Below are 19,427 nucleotides of genomic sequence, written 5' to 3' on the forward strand. Positions count from 1 at the left end.
AACGTCCCTGTCACTTGGCTCTGGCCAGGTATTCTTCCCTTGTGCGGCACAAAGAGCAACTCGCAGGTGACCATTTACCTGGGGCTTACAGGATTGTTTGGACAATTTATAATCTAATGGCATCACTATTTTAAAGGGCGCTTCCCTTAAGTTATATGAGTTATCTATTCTGGAGCAATTTGAAGGACCTTTCATTGTTAACTCCTCTTAATTAATTTTGGCTTTATGGTATTTTGGGGGCAAATTGCCTTAGCCTTCACATTTATCCTATCACTATGTGGCATGACCGCGAGAGCTCTTAGGTGAATTTCTCTTCAGAAGGACCTAAACGACACAGCTCATGAAAGCTCCATGTGAAGGTTTTACTCTCCCTTTAGCTTTGGCCTCTGAACTCCGGGTGCCAGCCTGCTCCTTGCAAATGACATTCTCAGAAAAAAACCACCACGACTGTAGGGTCCAAGTATGCACCTGCAGACTGCTCTTATAGCCTGAATCAAGATGTTCTGTTTCATGTGTTTAGCAATACAATTTTTCTTGGAAACCTGTCTTCCATATTTTAGCCATCAATCACTAAGTTGCTTATTTTTGTTCATGCTCTTGGTGGTTTGACTATTGTCCTGTTTGGGACCATTCAGCTTTCTGATACTTCTGTTTAAAAGAAGTCCCTTTTATTAATACCTGTGAGAAATGCTACTGAGTGGGAACTCACTGGAAAATGAGATCAATGAGTTTTCAGTTTAGGACTGTTTTTAAAACTCATCTCAGAAACATATGTACACATGGAGTTGCTCCTGTGGAAAGTAACTAGATAAAATACTGCTGACAACGGCAGTGAAAATTGTTCTGCTGTAATAAGTGTGTTCAAGGGACAGAGATTACTGGTAATATTTTTAATAGGAAGTTGGTAAAAGCGCATTACCCTTCAGTGATCTCCAATGCAGTCTCTGATGACTGCTTATACACAACTACTGCAAACACTTAAGCCCCAAATGTCTTTATCTTGATCTCTCCAATGTTTAATTTCTTCCTACAGAACATGCATTGGAAGGCTTAGGGTACCCTAAGCAACTAAAATGCTTTACCTTTTAAATTTGTCTAAATGGTGCTAAGATGATCAGAAATGTGCTGTAATTTAAATTTCTCTGGTGAAATGGTAAAATTGCATTTCCCCAATTACCATTTTACCTCTTTGAAGGCACCAGAGATAGTTCCAAAGCTGTTCAGAGAGTCACAGAGCTGGCACACGGTCTGTTATTCCTCTGGCTACTGCTCTGATTAGCATTAGGAGAAATTCCTGCAGGGAACATGTTTATCTGGTTGTGCAGAAAGTAATTTCTACAACCTGGCAAAAACTCCTGTCTTGAATGGATCTAAGCAGGGGCTCTGATGGTACTGGGAACTCTCACCTCACGTCTAGGAGTCAGAATCTGAAGGAACTGAAATCCCATTCCTTTACACCTTGAACTGTCATGCAAATGCTGAGGCTGAGGAAGGATGAGGAATCATACTAATATTCTTCTCCTGTTCATTCCAGTTAAAATTATACCGTGTAATGCAGAACACTAAACAAAAAAAAACCACCTTATTCCTGTATTGGCAGATTATAACATAGATTTATCCAGGGAAAGAGATGAGGAAACCTCCTTCTGTCTTTTTTTTTTCTCTGCCCTTGCAACACTCTCTTCCCTTCTCTGAAGCCCCTCTGAGCTGCCCTCTGATCCCAGCTGCACAGAGCAGAGCCTGCAGGAAATGCCACTGTCACCCAGAGAATCTCTCAGCAAAGTGTACCCAGGAGGGAAGAGTGGGGCACCACTATGAGATCAAAGTAACTGATCTCAGGACCAGATCTTACCAAGTTCAAATTAATAATCAAAAATCTGTACTTTTCATCTTGATTGTTTAGGTTTCTCTGGTTTTCTCTGCTCCTATGTCTCTTCCCAAACTGTATCCTAAACAGAAGCCAAAGCCAGAAATTCACCAGCTATGGAACTACCAGTCACTCTCCCCCACATGTGCTGAAGGCCCTGGCAGGGTTTGCTTATGCTCCTCCTGACAGAGGCTCATGTCTCTCTACCACCCCAAATGGCAAGCATAAGGTTGAGTTTTCTTGAAAAATCAAACTTCTATTTAACCTGCTACTGTGCTGTTTTGTGGACAGAATGAGGCATTTACACTGAGGGCAATCTTGGAATTTATAGGTTCTCTAAAAACAGAGTTGGAGATGAAATATCTTGAGCAACAAAGGATGTAGAAAAATGGCTATTCAAGGCAGCAGGATGGGGAGGAGGTGTGATGGAGAGGTTTCTCTAGGTAGGAAGATAGAAGACACTGAAAATGCAGCATTTCTGTGAGCCAGGATCATCTGTGAGGATGTGTGGCGATGAGAAGCTGATGAGCATGGCTGACTGCCAGCAGATATTATGATCTCAGAATATTGATGTTTTGTACTAATAATTACAAAATCAGCAGCTGTACAACTGCATATTTGGATAAATACAAGTGTAAGTGCATCCTGTGACACGGTGAATGGAAATGAAGTATGACTAAAATGATAGGTCATACAGTAATACTGATGCCAAAAAACGACAGACAAGCTGGGAGAATGATAACACAGTAAAGCATTAAAGGATATTGATATTCAAAAGGAAAAAACTGATAATGAAAACATTCATAAGCAGTCAGAGAAACACATTAAATTTCCATTGCTGTTGAGAGCAGATACAGATCAGACAGAAGACAATAAGAAAAAAGAAAATTTACTTGTCTGTAAAGGCATATTGGGACAAAAATGCATCCTTCTCATAAGCCCTAAATAAGAAATCTACAACCAGGATAATCTCTTCAGATACTCTGAAAGATAAGCAGAAAGATGGGGATTGTCCACACAGCCAAGAAGAAAGCCAAAGGTTGGAATCATGTCATCTGAGTGTTCTAAGTAGATTTGTTACAAATTCCTACCCAGGCAATGAACTGTGACAACAGGCAAGATATTCAACAGGGATGTCTGAAATCTGAAAGTTCTTGTTAAAGGGAGGGAGCTTCATGAAGGAATTAGGAAGAAGTACAGAAGAAAACTGTTACTGGGATTAGGTAAGCATTTGGCAAACATCACAGTAATAAAAAACCATTTAACCCACAGTCATGGTCAAAGTCTGCCTGGGATGTCCCAGGATGTTTGCTTACTGAATGCCTGCACTGACAGACACGATTTAAAGTATTGTATAAAATCTGCTGTGCCTGATGGTCAGCAGTGGTCAGTCACTTCTTATTATTCCATGGAAACCCACTGCTTTTGCAATGGGGACAAAGCAGAAGACCATCTCTGTGTAGAGCAAGGCAGTGAGCCAGGAGAAAGCAAAGTTCTGCATTTCCATTTCCCAATGATCTCAAGTTTCAAGGAATGTCAAAAGGAGTGGGGTTAACACCTGTCCCACCTGAGGGCTGAGCTTTTTGAGTAATATATAGATTCTAACCTCAGAGAGGTGAATCTGGTGCAAAGACTGCAGTTCAAGTACACCAGACATTTGGGGTTGTCTATTCTGTTCAGTGGAGGACGGCCCAAGGATGGACTGAACTGTATTTTCCTTAACCTGTGCTGTTTGCTTGCCCTTCCAGCCAGAGGACCGCTGTAGTCCAGCATGAGCTACACTCCCTGGGACTTTGCATGATGTTGTATCAGGCTCCTCTAGACAGAAGCTTGGATTAATTTCTGTCTTGCACTGGCTGTGTGAGACATCCAGCCTCATATACAGTGATACAGGAATAGCTGGGTCCCCCGTGCATGCAGGTGTGCTCATGGACTCATGCCCAGAGTGGTATCAGCACCACCTTCTTCACCACAATGCTTCACAACTTCCACACAGCCCAGAGCTCCACACAGCTGGCTTTGGGCTTGCACTAAAAGCAGGCCCCTATCTGTGGCCTAAACAATTCCTCCACCTTTGTTTAGCAGCGAATCACCTCATGATTTCCCTGAACTGAAACCTAATGTTGGTTGTCATTGCTTGGGTGGGGCCTCATCACAACACAGAGCTGGGAATCAGAATTCCTTGCATAAACTTCCTTCCCACTTTTCACCTAACAGGCCAAAACATTTTGCCCCCTGAACAGCAGAGGCAGGGCACAATGTGAATCTGTTGCTGCTCTATTTTCATGAGCAGCATGACACTCATCCCTCTCCCTCAATCCTGCAGGGCACTGAGCAGTCCCTGCTCTTCTCCAGCACCACCACCTTCATGTAAGGGCTGAAGAACACGGACTTACACCAGTGGACTCACGCTGTGATCAGGTCCATGTTAAGACTGTGATTCTGCGAGCAGGCTGGGCTCAGCAAGGCTCAGCCTGAGATGCTGCTTTGCCCTTCTGCCTAGAAACCTGCAGGACTGCAGCAGGGCAAACCACAGAGCAACTTCCCCATCCACGCTCAAGATTTATATGGCTTGCTTTCCTCTTCTTGAATCTCTCCTAACAAAACTTTGTTCAAAGATGATTCACAGATGTTGTCATTAAAAAGTTGGTACTTGCCAACAAATAACACATGGGCCTGCTTGAGAAACTGCTGTTCCCACAGCTTTCCCCAAGAAGAGGTACTCGTGGTAATTGATAAAGCCTGTGAGAATACGACATTATAAAGCCTCTTCTACCATCCATAATTTTTGAAGACAATGCTGGCTTCCTGAGAATTTATCTTGTTCATATAAAATCATTTGGATAAACACACCTGATAGAGAATAGATAATTAAGCCCATTATCATTAAAGAAGTGTTGATCTTTTCAGGTAATAGCGCATGTGTCAAACAAAGACTTATTTGAAACAAAGATAAACAAAACCCCAGCTAATAGATAGCCATGTATCTTAATTATAGACATTAAATAAAACTATTGACTGATATGCAGGCATGAGTCTCAAAGGCTAGAAGGTGGCAAACAAAAGGACAGGATTGTACTGTCCATTGCAGGATGAGGTGAACTACAGAGATTGAAATCCCCAAGCAAAAGGGAATTAAAATAAACAAACAGAGGGAAAAGGGTTTATACAATGACCTGGCTGGAATATACACACATAGATTCACATTTGTGCTCACCCACTCAGGACATGCTGAAATCTAAAACCCAGGAGCCCCGCCCTCTGTCAGCAGCTGGGAAAAGCAACATGGGGAGAAAGCAATGGACCCTGTCTGGGGAGATCTTTACTAACAGCTATGAACAGAAATGTTTCATGACGGTAACCCATATATTGATGAAATTCCTGGCCATTTATCGGTAAGGAAAAGGGGTTTTTTTTCTGGGAGGTGGAAAGAAATGAGCATTTGGTAGGTTTTCAAAAACTAAAAGCAATCTCAGTCCTTTGCAATGCTCTCAACACACATAGAGCAGTAAATATAATTTTCATCTATGTTTTGAATAAATGACAGATGTAGTACATATTTACTACATTTTCAATTCTGCATTTTAGAGGTTGACATTGAAATACTTTCCTCTCTTTTTCATAGGCTTGTTGTTAGAAACATGACTGCTCTGCCAAAAAGTCTGTGTTTGGAAAGGCTTTTATTCCTTTTTTATTCCTTTTGTTCTGCTGTATGACTCTGTGCTCCAGCATGCCCTGAAGAGCTTAGTGGCATTTTACAGCTCTCATTTGTGTCTCACCCACACCTGTAAGGACGTTCCCACTGACTTCACCACGCTTCAAATCAGGGCTCGATTTGGGATCTAGCTTTAGTGCCAATTCACGACTCAATTTCCAGGCAAGCAGGGAACAGGCAATGTTGTCATGTTCTACTTCCACAAAACAATGGTTAGATGTACTGGACAGGTTTTAAGCTTAGGAAATACAAGTTCACAGGCTGTACAACTGCCACCATCATCTCACAGACATGCAGAAAGAGGAAATTCAACTCATCTGATGTTTGTTTTTCTTTAACATTCTATTAAAGCAAAGCAGCTCCATAATGAGATTACTGCGTTTTATCTCTTAATTGTATCCAGATATGGAAAAGAGATTTACAGCTAGTGGCTTGTATACAGTACAATATTTTAAAGCTAATTATGATAGAGCATTACTATTGTCACACAATGAAATACTTATTCTACTGTTATGAATCAATATCATTTTCTAAAATTTATTGTAATTACATTTTTAACTGGATATACACCCTGCTAAATTCTGAAACAGCCAGTTATATAAATACAATTCTTTTAAATCCAGGATGATATCAGCATAAAATATTTTAATTAAATAGATTGCAAAAAAGGAGAAAAAATGACATTAAGTAGCTTTCCATTACTAAAGCCAGCTGAAAGTCAAGTCTTGAAAGTATTCAAGGTTTTGTTTTTGAACTCTGCCATTGTCCATGGAAGCATGGATACACATCCTCCCCAAATGCTGTATTAATAGTTTGATTGTTCATTGAAGACTACCTAGCACCTGGCTTTTGTTTCCATTACTCCACGCAGAGAGGAAATCATATTACAGTATTTATCTTCCTAAATCCCCAGGGTTGAAAACATCTAAAAGTCTTGTCTTTGCTTATGGATCAAATACAGTAAACAAAAAAAAGCTAAGCAATGAGTTTTAAAATAACATTGTATCAAAATTCCTCTGTTCAAAAATATTGGTGTAGATGGTGAAAACCTCTGTTTGATCTGACAGTTTTAATTACTTAACTTTTAAAAACAGTGTCCCTATGTGATGATACCTTGATCATACAGGCCATCAATGCAAACTATAATTCAAGTATTTATAAGCTGATACTGCAAATTAGCTGTAACACGCTGCACACATTTCAAAGTACATCTTTAAGCTTGATTTTCCCGAACAAATATTCACAATAGGGACAAATGAAGTCTTGACCACAGGCTTATCACAGCATGTTTGCAAACCTTACCTGAGTATGGGATACCTCTTCCCCCTCTCCACTCAGTGGCAAAGAGACAAGTAAAAGGCATTTGTTTATCTCAGCTGAACCAAGCAGCAGTTTAAAACCTACCTGAGCTCCAGCCATCTCAATGAACATTGTTTTCAACACTCTTATACCTGTATTTCATGTATTTATGATCCAATCCACATTACATTTACACACACTAAGGTAAATTAAACCAGTTACATTTTGGTGAGTTAAAATGAATCACAACTTAGAGATGAAGTAAAACAGTAATATCAAGTATTTAGAAACACTTTACTTCTTAACAAGTTACTGAAAGGATTTAACTACATATTATATTGCCAGTATGTTGGTGGAAGTTGTCAGATTCTGAAGTTGATTCTACACTTGATGGCATATTATCCAAGTAATTTCATGAATAAATATTGCAGAATGCAATATCTGAAAACTATCAAGAAATTTCATTTAACCAGCAGCTCACCACTAGGGAAAAACCCCACAGTACATCCTATGTTTTTTTCAAGAATATATGCTTTCAGCCAACTCTGGATCATCCTTCAGTATCATTATGCAATAAATAAATGTTTATGTTAACACTTAGCATACTCTATAAGGTCATCGATTTTCTATTTATCTGAAGAGCCCACATTATCTAGGAAGGCTTTTCAGTATTCTTGTGATCCAGATTTCATTGCAGACATTATTCACTCCAAATTTAAGTCTTTTATCTGTCTGCCAAGTGTTAAATAATATTGGGTTACTGCCTGTATCATTATATTTTTACTGCAGCTCTTCACAGATTAAGATTCAAATCCTTTGAATTTAGTAGGATTTTAACAGCAATTCAAGCAGCGTAAGTCTTAGCTCTGTCCACCTAATTGTGACACGTGCATTTCTAAGCTCTCTAAGTGCCCACAGAAGCTGTATTTACCTGCTGTGTGTATCCTGTCACCGGATCCTTGGCAGCCATCCTCATCATCACAATCTCCGCTTGACTCCATCTCCTCACTTCTTCCACCCCCACTGCCAGCGTCTCGGGGACCCCATCTCTCCAGCTTCAATTTTGCCTTCTCAGCATCCAGCTGAAATGGAAGAAGTGGCAAACCAACAATGGTCAGACTATTTACACAGTTCCTACCCCTGGCGACCTGGTTTGTAAAGCAACAAACACTTTCTCATGTACTTTCAAGAGCAGCTCCTCAAGCTGGAGGCTGTTTCTGGCAATGGCATTCAAATATTTTGGAATAACAGATTATGCAACCAAATGTTCTCCACCGTAGATGACCAGGGGCACTTAGCAACTTTTAATTGAAAACATCACATCTACCAGTGCTGTTCCTACACCTTTTCCTTTGCCAACCACAGTTTGGGGAACACTTGCTAATGATGGTACAATCTGCCAGCTGTCCAAGTACTTGTTTTGAGTGATTACAGTTGAAGACCATGATAAACTTCACAGCTGAGGGCATTTGCTACTTTTCATGATGGGCTTGGTCACTTGGAGACCTTGTCCCTGGATATGACCTTTAAGATGGTGCCATTTAAGATGCCTGTACCAACTGCATGTTGTTCATTAGATTTCACTTAAAATATATTTTTAGGACTGAGTATAGAATAAGAAAACCTTTTCTAAAATAAATCTAAATATGTCATACTAGGTCATGCTTGCTCCAACAACATATTTACCCCCCAAACTCAGCTGTTTGATCTTTAGGTAACTCTTTCTCCTGCTGTCACCACAAACAGCTGCCTACTATTAGCACTGTGGAAATAAATGATTTTTCAGCTCAATGGTAGTTCCAAAAGATGAAAAATCCTATTTCCTTGGGAGTGAATCTAAATCCAGCCTGTGCAGGGCACACCAAGAGCAGAACTATCTGGTTAAAAAAAAAAAAACCCAAATGGCTCAGACTAATAAACCGTGTTATAAGGCAAATATTCGTCAAGCAAGGATGGTCCAGGAGAAGCCTGAACCTTTCCCCCACACCTGAGGAGCACTGACCAAATGGAAAGACTCTGTACTGCCCTCAGAGACTCTGCACTGCTGTCAGATTGTGGATCTATCCAGTACCCTCAATCACAAGTATCTTCCTCCTAAAGAATTCCAGATCCATTTCAGGCTTTGTGATCTGCTTCATCCCAGAGGACTGATTATTCTTGGTACTGAGCAAAACGTATTTTGAAATGTAACACTTTGGAGATTCAAACACTAAAAGGAGGTGTTCTGGGAGCTGTGGGTGAACTGCAGCACAAGGCTAATACAGCTGTATTAACTGGACTGAAAGGATGGTGATGGATGCAGCAATTTCTCTGTACTGGGAAGCTTTGTGTCACAGTCTCTTTCTTCTTCAGATGCTGGGAGCTGCCATCCTCCACTCCAGGGCTGACAAATGCTTGGAGCAGTGCGGCAGAGATCCAGTTCTGTGGAACAACAGATGCCAACTTCTACACGGCAGAACTCAGGAAACTTTGCAGCCTTTCACTGAAGAGATCAGTTTGCTCCTTCTGAAGACACAAGTAACTCCACAGTGCAGTGGGAAGATCAGTAAGTGGGAGGAGAGGGTATGGACTCCAGTGGAGAAGCGCACTGTACACTCTCTAATTGTTACTGCATGTCTGTTTTTTATAAACCAGTTGCTTAATGTTGAGCCTTGTTATTCACAGCCATGAAGACTGATGTCATGGCAATACAAAACAACATTTTCTTAAACAATTGGAAAATTTTGCCTACGAGGGTGAAAGATAACTCAGCTCTTACACAAATTTATTGGGTCCTGACCATATTAGAAAAGACTCATTCATTCTTAGTTATAATTCTTCAGAATGAAAAGAAATGGCTGAGTGGCACACAGAACAGACACAAAATTTAATAAAAGCTTTTAATGACTGTTTCCCATTCAGAGCAGAAATGTTTACTGCCTGTTAAGGCACTCCTTTTCAAAAATTTGATTTCATTCATTGCCCATGGTCCAAATCCTGACCTCTGCTCAAAACAAGTAATACTTGAACCAAATAGGCCCCACCTCCAAACAAGAAGCTGAACTTTCCAGCATGGTGCACTGCAGCATTTCTGGGTTCTAGTGCCTTCACTGCAGCAAGAGAGGAGCTGTAGCCCGGATCTGCATCTCCGCATCTCTGAAGGCACATCCAGCCCTTTCTTGGCTTGTCAGCAGAGAGGGCCACCAAATTACCCAGAGCCCTGATATCCAGGTTCACCATGACCACATCAACTCAGGTGCAATCTACCAACCCTTTTCACCTTGGATACCCTTTCCCAGCCTCTTTACAACAGAGCTTTTATGTCCTGTGGCTACCACTCACCTAGAACGATGGACCAGAGCCTGACTTTGTGCATCAGTAATGGTTTATCTACAAATAAATCATTCCAGGAGATGGAATAGTGTAGCCACATCAGTGAGGAGCTTCAGACACACCATGCAACTCTGTTGAGTAAGCAATGTCATCATTTCATAGTGACTTGTGACCCAGCACCCTTCTCATTTTCAGGTTCTGAAGGCACAGCTGTCCTTTGGCTACTGCCACAGGACTTCAGTGAGATCCGTGTTTCAGTGCAATAGCAAAGCTCATGCTAGCATGTGCCAATCTCCTTTTTTTCACAGAATAATAGAAACCTGTCCTAAAGGCCTGAAACTGCACCAAAATAGCACAGACTGCATCAGGTTGGACTGGGATGGTGCAGGCTTTAGAAGATCATAATGCAAGACATTAACCATCACTTTTTACTCTCTGGGTCCAGGGGGTGGGTATGGGCAGGGGATGCCTGCTGTACTTTGTGGCTGTGGGACTGGGAGGTCCCCAGCAGAGAACCTGGTGGTCACCTGAAGGTTCAGGTCATCTTCTGAGACACACTGGCAGACACGGATCTGTTAAAAGACCCCCCAACAATTCTCCAGGCCACTGCCACCAAGCACAAATCTCCCTGCTTCCCCAGATGGCTGTAGGGAGAACCACAGTCCCTTGCTCGTGTTTAACACTGAGGAGCAGAGATTGGAGTCAGTTGTGGCATTTCTATCATTGCTTAAGAGCCACTCTTAAACCCACCTTATTCTGGTGACTCTTTCCCTGCCAGCTGACAAATGATGCCACCCAGCCACCTCTGGCAGCTCTGCACAACAGCTCCTGCCTGGAAGTGTCCTGTTCTGGGGCTGAGAATTGATGCCTTGGTTAAATAATTGCAATGAATTGCAGGCTGGGCCCTGGAGCTTGTGCCTTTACCTTCACAAAGCACAAGATACCTGCTGCCTAAGATTCCAGGGAATACTAGAATCTTAACAGCTTAAAAATTAAGTCTTCAAGTTTTTGCCATATGTGAAAGATAATTTTTTTTTTCCTCTTGAAAAGGTTATATAAATAGATCAATAAGATTTGTACAGTCCAACTGGAAACTGACTTAAATCAGGAATTTTCCCAACTGCAATAAGCTTTGGATCAGGTTCATAAACCTCTGAAGGGTTTCTGAGAAACTATATACTGCTTCTGTGGGAAAGTTTTAGTATCTGTATCTGACTCAGCTTAAAGGTAAAAATCACATATTACTATTCAGCTCTGAGTCAGACACAGATGACTCTCCCGCATGGATTTTATTTATTCCAGCAAAGGCCCCAACCTTAAGTGATATTAAAAAAAAAGTTCTGCTGACATAAGGTTTTCTGGAGAAGAAAGAATTCATATGAGAGTGGCTCCTGTATTTCTCCCCTATTAATACTTCATGATGTAGCACACGCACTCCCAGTCACATAAAAGAGTCCTTCAGACTTCAGAGGCTTCAAAGAGTCCGTGACACACAACCCCTGAGCTCTCCACAATGAGTCTAACCCTAATTCTCACTCTGAACACACGTGTGTCACAATACAAATTCATTCTCACAGTTTCTCATGAAGGCATGTTCCACTTGAATACTTCCACACCTTAATTAAATAATAACTGTTTCACTGCATGAAAACCATTCTATAAAAAGGTGCCAATTTCTATCTGTTTCATCGATCAGTCTGTTTTCTGAGGGGTCATATATGCATGTGTATCTGATGGGATGACTTCAAGCTGTAGGATAATAACCCCAATTAATCAGAAAATAGGTTTTAAAACCGTATTTTACACCACAGTTTCAGACTTCTCAGGTCAGTGAACACAACAATGAAAATACTCTCACTTAATAAAGCCACCTAAAACTTGTGTGCTTGTAATATTCAGAAACAAATTCCATAGAATAATTGTTCCTGAGGGATTTGTTAACTAGTTTTCTACATGACAGATTGCACTGTGAATGCTTTTTCCCTCTGAAGAGTCAGCTTTGAGGTGAAATGTGACTTGTGTCCACTCGCCATGTGAGCACATGTATCACTTGCTGGTGTTTCCAGTGGGAGGAAAAATCAGCTGATTATACGCTGCATTTAGAAATTGTAAGCTAAGCATGTCTTTTCTCAAGGTACTTACAAGTAGCTGCCTTTTTAAAAGTGCCCTAGTGACACAAATATGATTTGCAGAGACAAAGCATTTTTTCCAGCTTATACACAAATAATGCACAAAGCCTAATCTTGAAAAGAGTCATAAATGACTCAATCCTTCCACTCATTTATTTAAAAATAAAAAATCCTTTCTAAACCATTATTAGGTCAGAAATGACTACAACTGGAAAAGACAATGTGCCTTTGTTTTCAGCCTGTTATACACATTTTTTGTTAGGAACTGACATACTGCTTTAGGCATAAAGCTGCATTTTACTGGGGCCTTGTGACTGAGCAGATGTTCTGTCATTTCACAAAACAATAGCAGCATAACAAATTTTAGACATAACTGCCATATATATGCTTATTTCAAGTGGGACCTCTCCTCTGAGATAACATTTATGGTTAATTTTTCTCCAAATATGCTCTTAGCTCTTTTATAAAAGCATTTGGCAGTTGCTTTTATTTCTTCATGTTATCTAGCAATCATATATTACAACGTAAGTAAGAAAAATAAACTTACTTATCTTCAACTTTGTCAGACATTTTCTTTGGTTTGTTCTTCCCTTGTCTCTATTTCACAGAACCCCAAAAAGGCCTGATGCATTATCCCCTTCTAGTTTCTTCAGGAAGTAGAACAACTCAAGGAGGTAACTGCTAAATCCCCTTTCTACCTGAAGGGAACAGACATCCAACCTTCTGTAGCAACCAACACCCCCAGCCTTCCTTCTGCTGTGTTTATTCAGGTCCTTACAATAACCTTTGCATGACACATCCTGCTTTACAAGTCACCTGGACACATTACAGTAATTTAATTGAACAGCTATACATAATTTATGGGACACAGTTATGGGCTGACAATGGCTTTAGAATTTTATTCACATCCCTCCAGACCAGACCTTTCCAGCTTGGGAACTGGACCAACACTGGTGGATTCCTTTGTTCCGTGGTTTTCTCTCCAGCCTAAGCACCTCACATTTACATCCACTGATATTTGTATTTGTTGTCTATGCCGGTGCTCCTAGCACATATAAATATGCTGTATTTTTATATGCTAGGAGCACCGGCATAGACAATAATACATACACACACTGAAGGGGAAGGCTCTCTTCAAGCACATGGGAACGTGCCAAGTGCAAGTCTCAGAAAGTGGGGCCTGACACCTTTCTTTTGCCCTCCGCCTCAGTGTATCTCCACTCAAGCTACACAGCAATTTCAAAGTTCTTTTTCCATTTTTGATATTTTTTTTTCCAGATTTTTTTTTGCTTTGTTCTCCCATCAAGTTTCTCAGGATAACCCTACCTGCTCTGTCTTGATTTGTGACATTGCAGCTCCCCACAGAGCCACCTTTTGGATAAATGGCACAAACTTCTGGTTGAGCAGGACAGGCTTACAAGATCCAGCAGCAGAAGGGTCACAGTAACAGAAAGTTTCCTTGGGATCACTACATGTGGCAGGGGAAATGACACAGCTGCTTCTAATGTCTTTTACATGCTGTTTTTCATCTTCTGCTTCATTCTAGAATTATTTTGTTCCAAGTATGTCTATTATTTGACCAACCCTCCCACTGTTTCTGAGCATCTTTAGTATGAGGTGTACATCTTTTGGGAAGGTCAGGACTTGTTTTCTGACTTTATCCAACTTTTTAAAGCCAAAAAGCTGTTGGAATTGGTGTTTTTGTTTGTTCTGACTTGCTTTTATTCACATCAAATCACTAAATTACTGCTTTCAGAAAAACAACGTCTGTATTCCTACAATTGCTTTAGATTCTTATGGTTTCAGTGGAAGCTTCTTGTAAACATTCCTTTATTTTCTCTGTATGTTTTTCTCCTGATTTTAGAGCCCTAGCTTCTCCACACACACTTTCAAATCCTCTGTCACTGAGGCTTTGTATTTGCCCAAGTCTGTCTCTATCTGTGATTCTTTTTTTTCTCTTGGTTTATGCAGGTTGACTCATTACCCTCTCCATGATATTTTTGTTGCCAGATGACACACTGTATACCTACAAATCCACACTTTCACTTATCTTTGACTACTTTTCACTTCTCCTCTGAGTCCTTCCTCCAATCTGGCTCTGTCTCTCTGATTTCCTGGATAGTCCACTGCAGATCCATACCCCACAGCAGAGGAACTAAAAGTATTTCTTTCTGGTTGGATTACAAATGTTTCAGCAGGAATCTGAAGATGGTTTTTAGAGATTCACTTTGTTATACTGCACAATTAATGCTTCTATTTTTATAGTTTACGGTTTTTGTTTTCCAACTGCTTCTTCAAGGTGAGCTTGTTTCTAGGAAAGTGCTAGCACCAGGAGCAGCTTAATATTCACTGAATTAAATTACACAAGCTACATATGTTCTCATATTTACTGATGACACTGTGAAGGAGCAACCAGAGTGTGCACTCACAGAATCTTATCGCCATTAGCAAGAGCTTCATAGTAACAGCTTAGGTAAACTGTCACCTAAAAAGTATTAATTGTGACTGATGTGAAGTGAGCACAAATTAAAAAACCTCAACTTATTCTAGTTCATAATGTGCTTAAACAGATGTTTAAAGAGAAGAAAGAAAATCTGATTTAAATTCAACAAGTCAACTGGGGCAAGGAAGCAGCAGACACCTCTCCTTGATGTCTTGTCTCGGTGTTGGACTGTAACTTTTTGGTATTACGTGATGCACTAAAGAAAATCCTTCTGATCTGGTATCTAATATGCCTAACTCAGACATAGATGTTGGGTTACTCTCTGTCACAGGTATGAATTTCACCTTTAGACATAAAATGTAGTGTAGTGTTGCCCAAAAACATAACTGGCTTTTTAAGTTGCAGTACATGTAGTTTGAAAAGAGAGCATATGGCCGAAAAATCTGTCGTGTTACATTGAAGACTCTCTGCATCTTGTTAAGGTAAAAAAAAAAAAGGTAAACAATTACAATAAAATTGTAATAAATGGTAATAAATATGTAACATAAACAATTATTGGTGAGGAATAGGCAGTAGTTGCTTACAAAGACCTCTGACTCTTCAAAGTAGTTCACTTTGAGGAAGAAAAAAAATCACCTTTAGACGGTGTAGTGTATTCTTTCCCAAAAATAAAATCTAGTAGTAGTTGCTTACAGGAGACCCTTGACCCTTCAAAATAGTTCATTATTGGGGACAGGGTCTGTTTGATACAACAACTTCAGAGGCAGAGGGTTGCTGTGAGTGCCCACAAGGTACTGAGAATGACATAAATAAACCAGAAGTTTGGTTTAAAGATTAAGAATGTAAATGATAGGAAATAGTAGGTACGTCTGTCTCTTTTCAGTGGGTTCTTGCTTCCCCCTCAGCTGTCTGTGCACGATATTCACCACAGTATGGCTCAAATTCCAAGTTTTGTATAGATACAATATACTAAGAGCCTTCCCTGAAAAGACCATAGCCCAAAGATGACTGGGAGAATCTGGTTATTGTTGGTAAAAGGTATCTTGCCTTTCCCTTAAATGCAGAGACATCTCTGAGAATAAAAGAAGCATAGAAAAAAAAAAAAAAAAAGGTGGAAACAAGCATTTTAACTATCAGAGTGATGAGTTCTGGGAGCAGCTTCCCATGATGAAGGTGAGGACAAAAATTCTCAAGCATTTGCAAGACCTGGATGAATAAATCCATGAAGAGAGTTGCCTGTGATGTCAATGAGCTACACGTGGTATTTTAGAAGATGTCTTCCAGACTTCTATGCTGTATCTCTACACTCCACTAGTTTCTAATATTAGAAAATTGATTTGTAAAATCCCAAACCAGAACTAGCCCCATTAGTAATTAGGAGTGGGTTTTTTTCCTTGCTTCTCTGACTTCTATATGGGAGAATTCTGTCCACCTAGCAAATTATGTCCATTCTTTCTCTCCTCTAGGCTAAGAATGAAACCTCTTAATTGTGCCTGAAGTCAAAATGTGGTTCAAAAAATGTATTAATTATTACTGGGGCTTAATATGGTTTACAAATGAGCTCTGACTCATCAGAGTTTAGATGTCTAATAATAGCCAAGGACCTTCTGTCTGATCAGACTCGGGAAGTGTGAAATGACAAGTGCCCGCAATCAGCAGGCTGGTCACACTCCATCAGCCCTGAAATGGCACCCTTCTGATAGGCTGCACGTTTTTATGGGCTAAGTGAGTAAACAGTGGCCAATCTAAATTGTCTAAGGAGCAGAGCCAACCTTCCTCCTTGCTTTGTACTCTGACAGCAATTACCTTTGTTATTTACTGAGGGAAATGTTCATGACATGCTCCAGTGCATGTTAATACTGTTCCATGTTCTTGGATAATTATCTATTTTCAAGCTCTATGTTGGGGAACATAATTTTCTTAGTATGAAAAGTTTGACATTTCATTGGAAAGACTTGTGAACCATCAAAGTCTCTCATTACTTGGTAGCACTCAATGGACCCAGGCTTCGGATTTGACATTTCGTGTGAAAACATGACAGAAACAGGGATCTGCTTAGTCTCCTCCACACTAAATCACAGCAACGAAGCACTAAAATACAATATGGAATGAAGTATGGAAAATATGGTAAGAAGATGGGTAACGATGTTTGTCATCCATTTAACATGTATCAATGTGGGAGATAAATCACCAGCTATTTATTATATAAGCTAACTAGCTTTAATGACACTGCAACCCAAACTCACATATAAAAATAATCCCACTGTCTCAGGGCCACCACACTTCTCTGAAATCTTGAATATCATAAATATGTCGAATTATTTAGAAAGTGCCACATGTACAGGAAAAGAAAGAGGAAAAAAAAAGGATTGGAGCCTATGCTGCTATGAATCAGCAAACTGAATTCTGTGGAGCTGCTCCAGTTGGTTCCACATGAAGGGCCAGCCCAGATTTTTTCTGTTTGGAAAAGCATGGTGCTGTAACAGAACAGAAAAATGCATTTCATGTTGCATAAGTTTGACAGAAGAAAAGACTCTCTTTCCAGATGTTGTACTCCCATGGTTTCATGGTAACATCTGAGGACATGATTGAATGCTTTTGCTAAATCATTTTTATTTAAAAAGGGAAGAAGAGGGAAGAAAATATACTTCTGCAAGCAGCAGCTGTCACTGCAGCTTTTTTCTTATGGTTTTTCCTACAGCTTTTCACTGATGGCTTCCATGGAGGTTCTGTGCCATCACAAAGATTGAGTTCACAACACTGTGTTTTTACCAGTGAGTCTCTCTCCTCACAGAACTCAGGATCCGTTAAATTTGATTAAAATTGGCTAAAGAGTAGAAAAGCTACAGCAGGAGTGGCAAGGCTGAGAGGCAGGGACGCAGCAGAGCACATTACATAAGCCGTGTTTGTTTATGAAACCAGGTTAAAATACAACATAAGGGCAAACAACCAACTGCCCTTGGCAGATCACCAGTGAAATTTCTGGAGAGCAGGAAGAGTTCTTTGTCTGATGCAGCTCTGCTTTTCCCCTCACAGGTTTAAATTCTGTTCAGGCTCAGACAGGCACAGTAAATGGAAAAAGGTCAGTGCATCGGTCTTCACGGAATATCATCTGCTCCTACTGCCTTTTGAGAGCCACTAACAAGATAATCTGATCACAAAGATCAAAAGCTCTCTTGTGGTGCACTTGGGAAATTGATAACTGCATCCTCCTATGCTGGATATCCTATAATTCAGAGCTGGGAACTGGCCCACATTTACCAAAGATGTAAAGTGGCTTTGAAAGTCTGTCTTTATCTCTCATTCACGCTATATAAAGGTATTTCCAGGGAGAGAATAGGAATGTTCAGAACAGGGCTCCAGACTTGTGCTACCAGCACTTTACTGCAGGACTCATTTAAGCCATTTCAGCACATCCAAGCAACCATCATTTGCCCTGATGTTTTACACTTATATTTTATACTTATTAATTCAGAATGTTTTCTTGACAAGTGACTAAGTTCCCACTTAATCAAACAGAATAATTTTCACTGATGTATCTTCTGAGATTTCTGAAGTTTCTCCATTCCATTTTTTATGTCACAAAAAATTTAATTCTTCGTTTAATTAAAACAATCATCCTATTTTCTCCATTGATGGGTCTCAATTAGATTCTACTCTTGTACAGCTCTGTAGACTTCACCTAAATTTCAAGCAGTGTTCAAAAAGAGCAAAGGAAAGATGTCAGCTCTGCTAAAGACAAGAGAGAATTCTGGACTGGAGCTGGCTTCTGTTACTGTTAAGACCTAGTTTGGAATAGGTGAAAATCCAGAAAAATGACCCGAGAACCACCAGTATAAGACAGTCAGTGGAAAACAAAACATTCTACTGATATTGTTTTCCTCCTTCTCAGCAAGATGCTCTCCATTTCATTTGTATTTAATCTTTCTTGCCAGGTCCTCTTCACTGCTTAATTGGGACCCACCCCTGTCATTTTTGCCTTCTCATGGAGCAGCATTCTCTTTCCTGCCTAAATGCAGTCATTTATTCAGCTGAGCATGAGGATTCTTGGTCACTTCTATTTGAATGCATCATTAGGTTTTACATGTGGAAGCTCTTCTTCCCCTGGAGACCAGTCCCTTGTGGACTGCAGCAGCTCTGCCCAGCAGATACACACTGAAGGCCTGCGAGGACCGTTCCATCCTCTCACCTGTGTCTCTTCCCTGCCTTAGACCTCTGGAGAATAAGGCTGGCCTACCTTTAAATTTTGCTCTCTCACAGCTTTTATACCACTCAGAATCTTCCTTTATGCAGGGATTCTCAGTGGAAACAAGGAGGAATCAACCCCAGGGATCTCACCACTGACCACCAGCAAGTTTCCCCACTGTCCGGGAAATCCTAGATGAGCTTCTCCGCAATACAGTGCTCTAGGGGAGAAATGTAGGCTGGAAAAGCTCATACATTTTCATGGACAGGGATGTTATTCAAGGTAAGATGGCTCTAGGAAAGCTTATATCCTGCTTGTCAAGCATCCCATGTGGGGTACCTGCCCTGCCAGCCCCGGCTCCCTGCTGCCTCCGGCCTCCTCTGAGTGAGAGTTGAGATTGCATCACGCATCACGTGCTGGTTCTGTACCGATGTCCTGTTTTGCTCCCACTTAACTTCGACTTGAGACAGCAGCAA

At 40.5% G+C, this 19,427-nt stretch overlaps 1 protein-coding gene across 2 annotated transcripts in view; it reads right to left on the reverse strand.

The window, feature by feature from the left end:
* The window catches only part of LOC125330791 (glypican-5-like), a 339,300-nt gene that overhangs the window by 87,754 nt on the left and 232,119 nt on the right, over positions 1-19,427 (reverse strand). For both annotated transcript variants that reach the window (XM_048314414.1, XM_048314415.1), the window contains one exon: positions 7,813-7,963. In XM_048314414.1, coding sequence (XP_048170371.1) covers positions 7,813-7,963 — 151 coding nt within the window. The remainder of the gene's footprint in view (positions 1-7,812; positions 7,964-19,427) is intronic.

This window comes from Corvus hawaiiensis, chromosome 10 (assembly GCF_020740725.1).
Source record: "Corvus hawaiiensis isolate bCorHaw1 chromosome 10, bCorHaw1.pri.cur, whole genome shotgun sequence".
Taxonomy (NCBI): domain Eukaryota; kingdom Metazoa; phylum Chordata; class Aves; order Passeriformes; family Corvidae; genus Corvus; species Corvus hawaiiensis.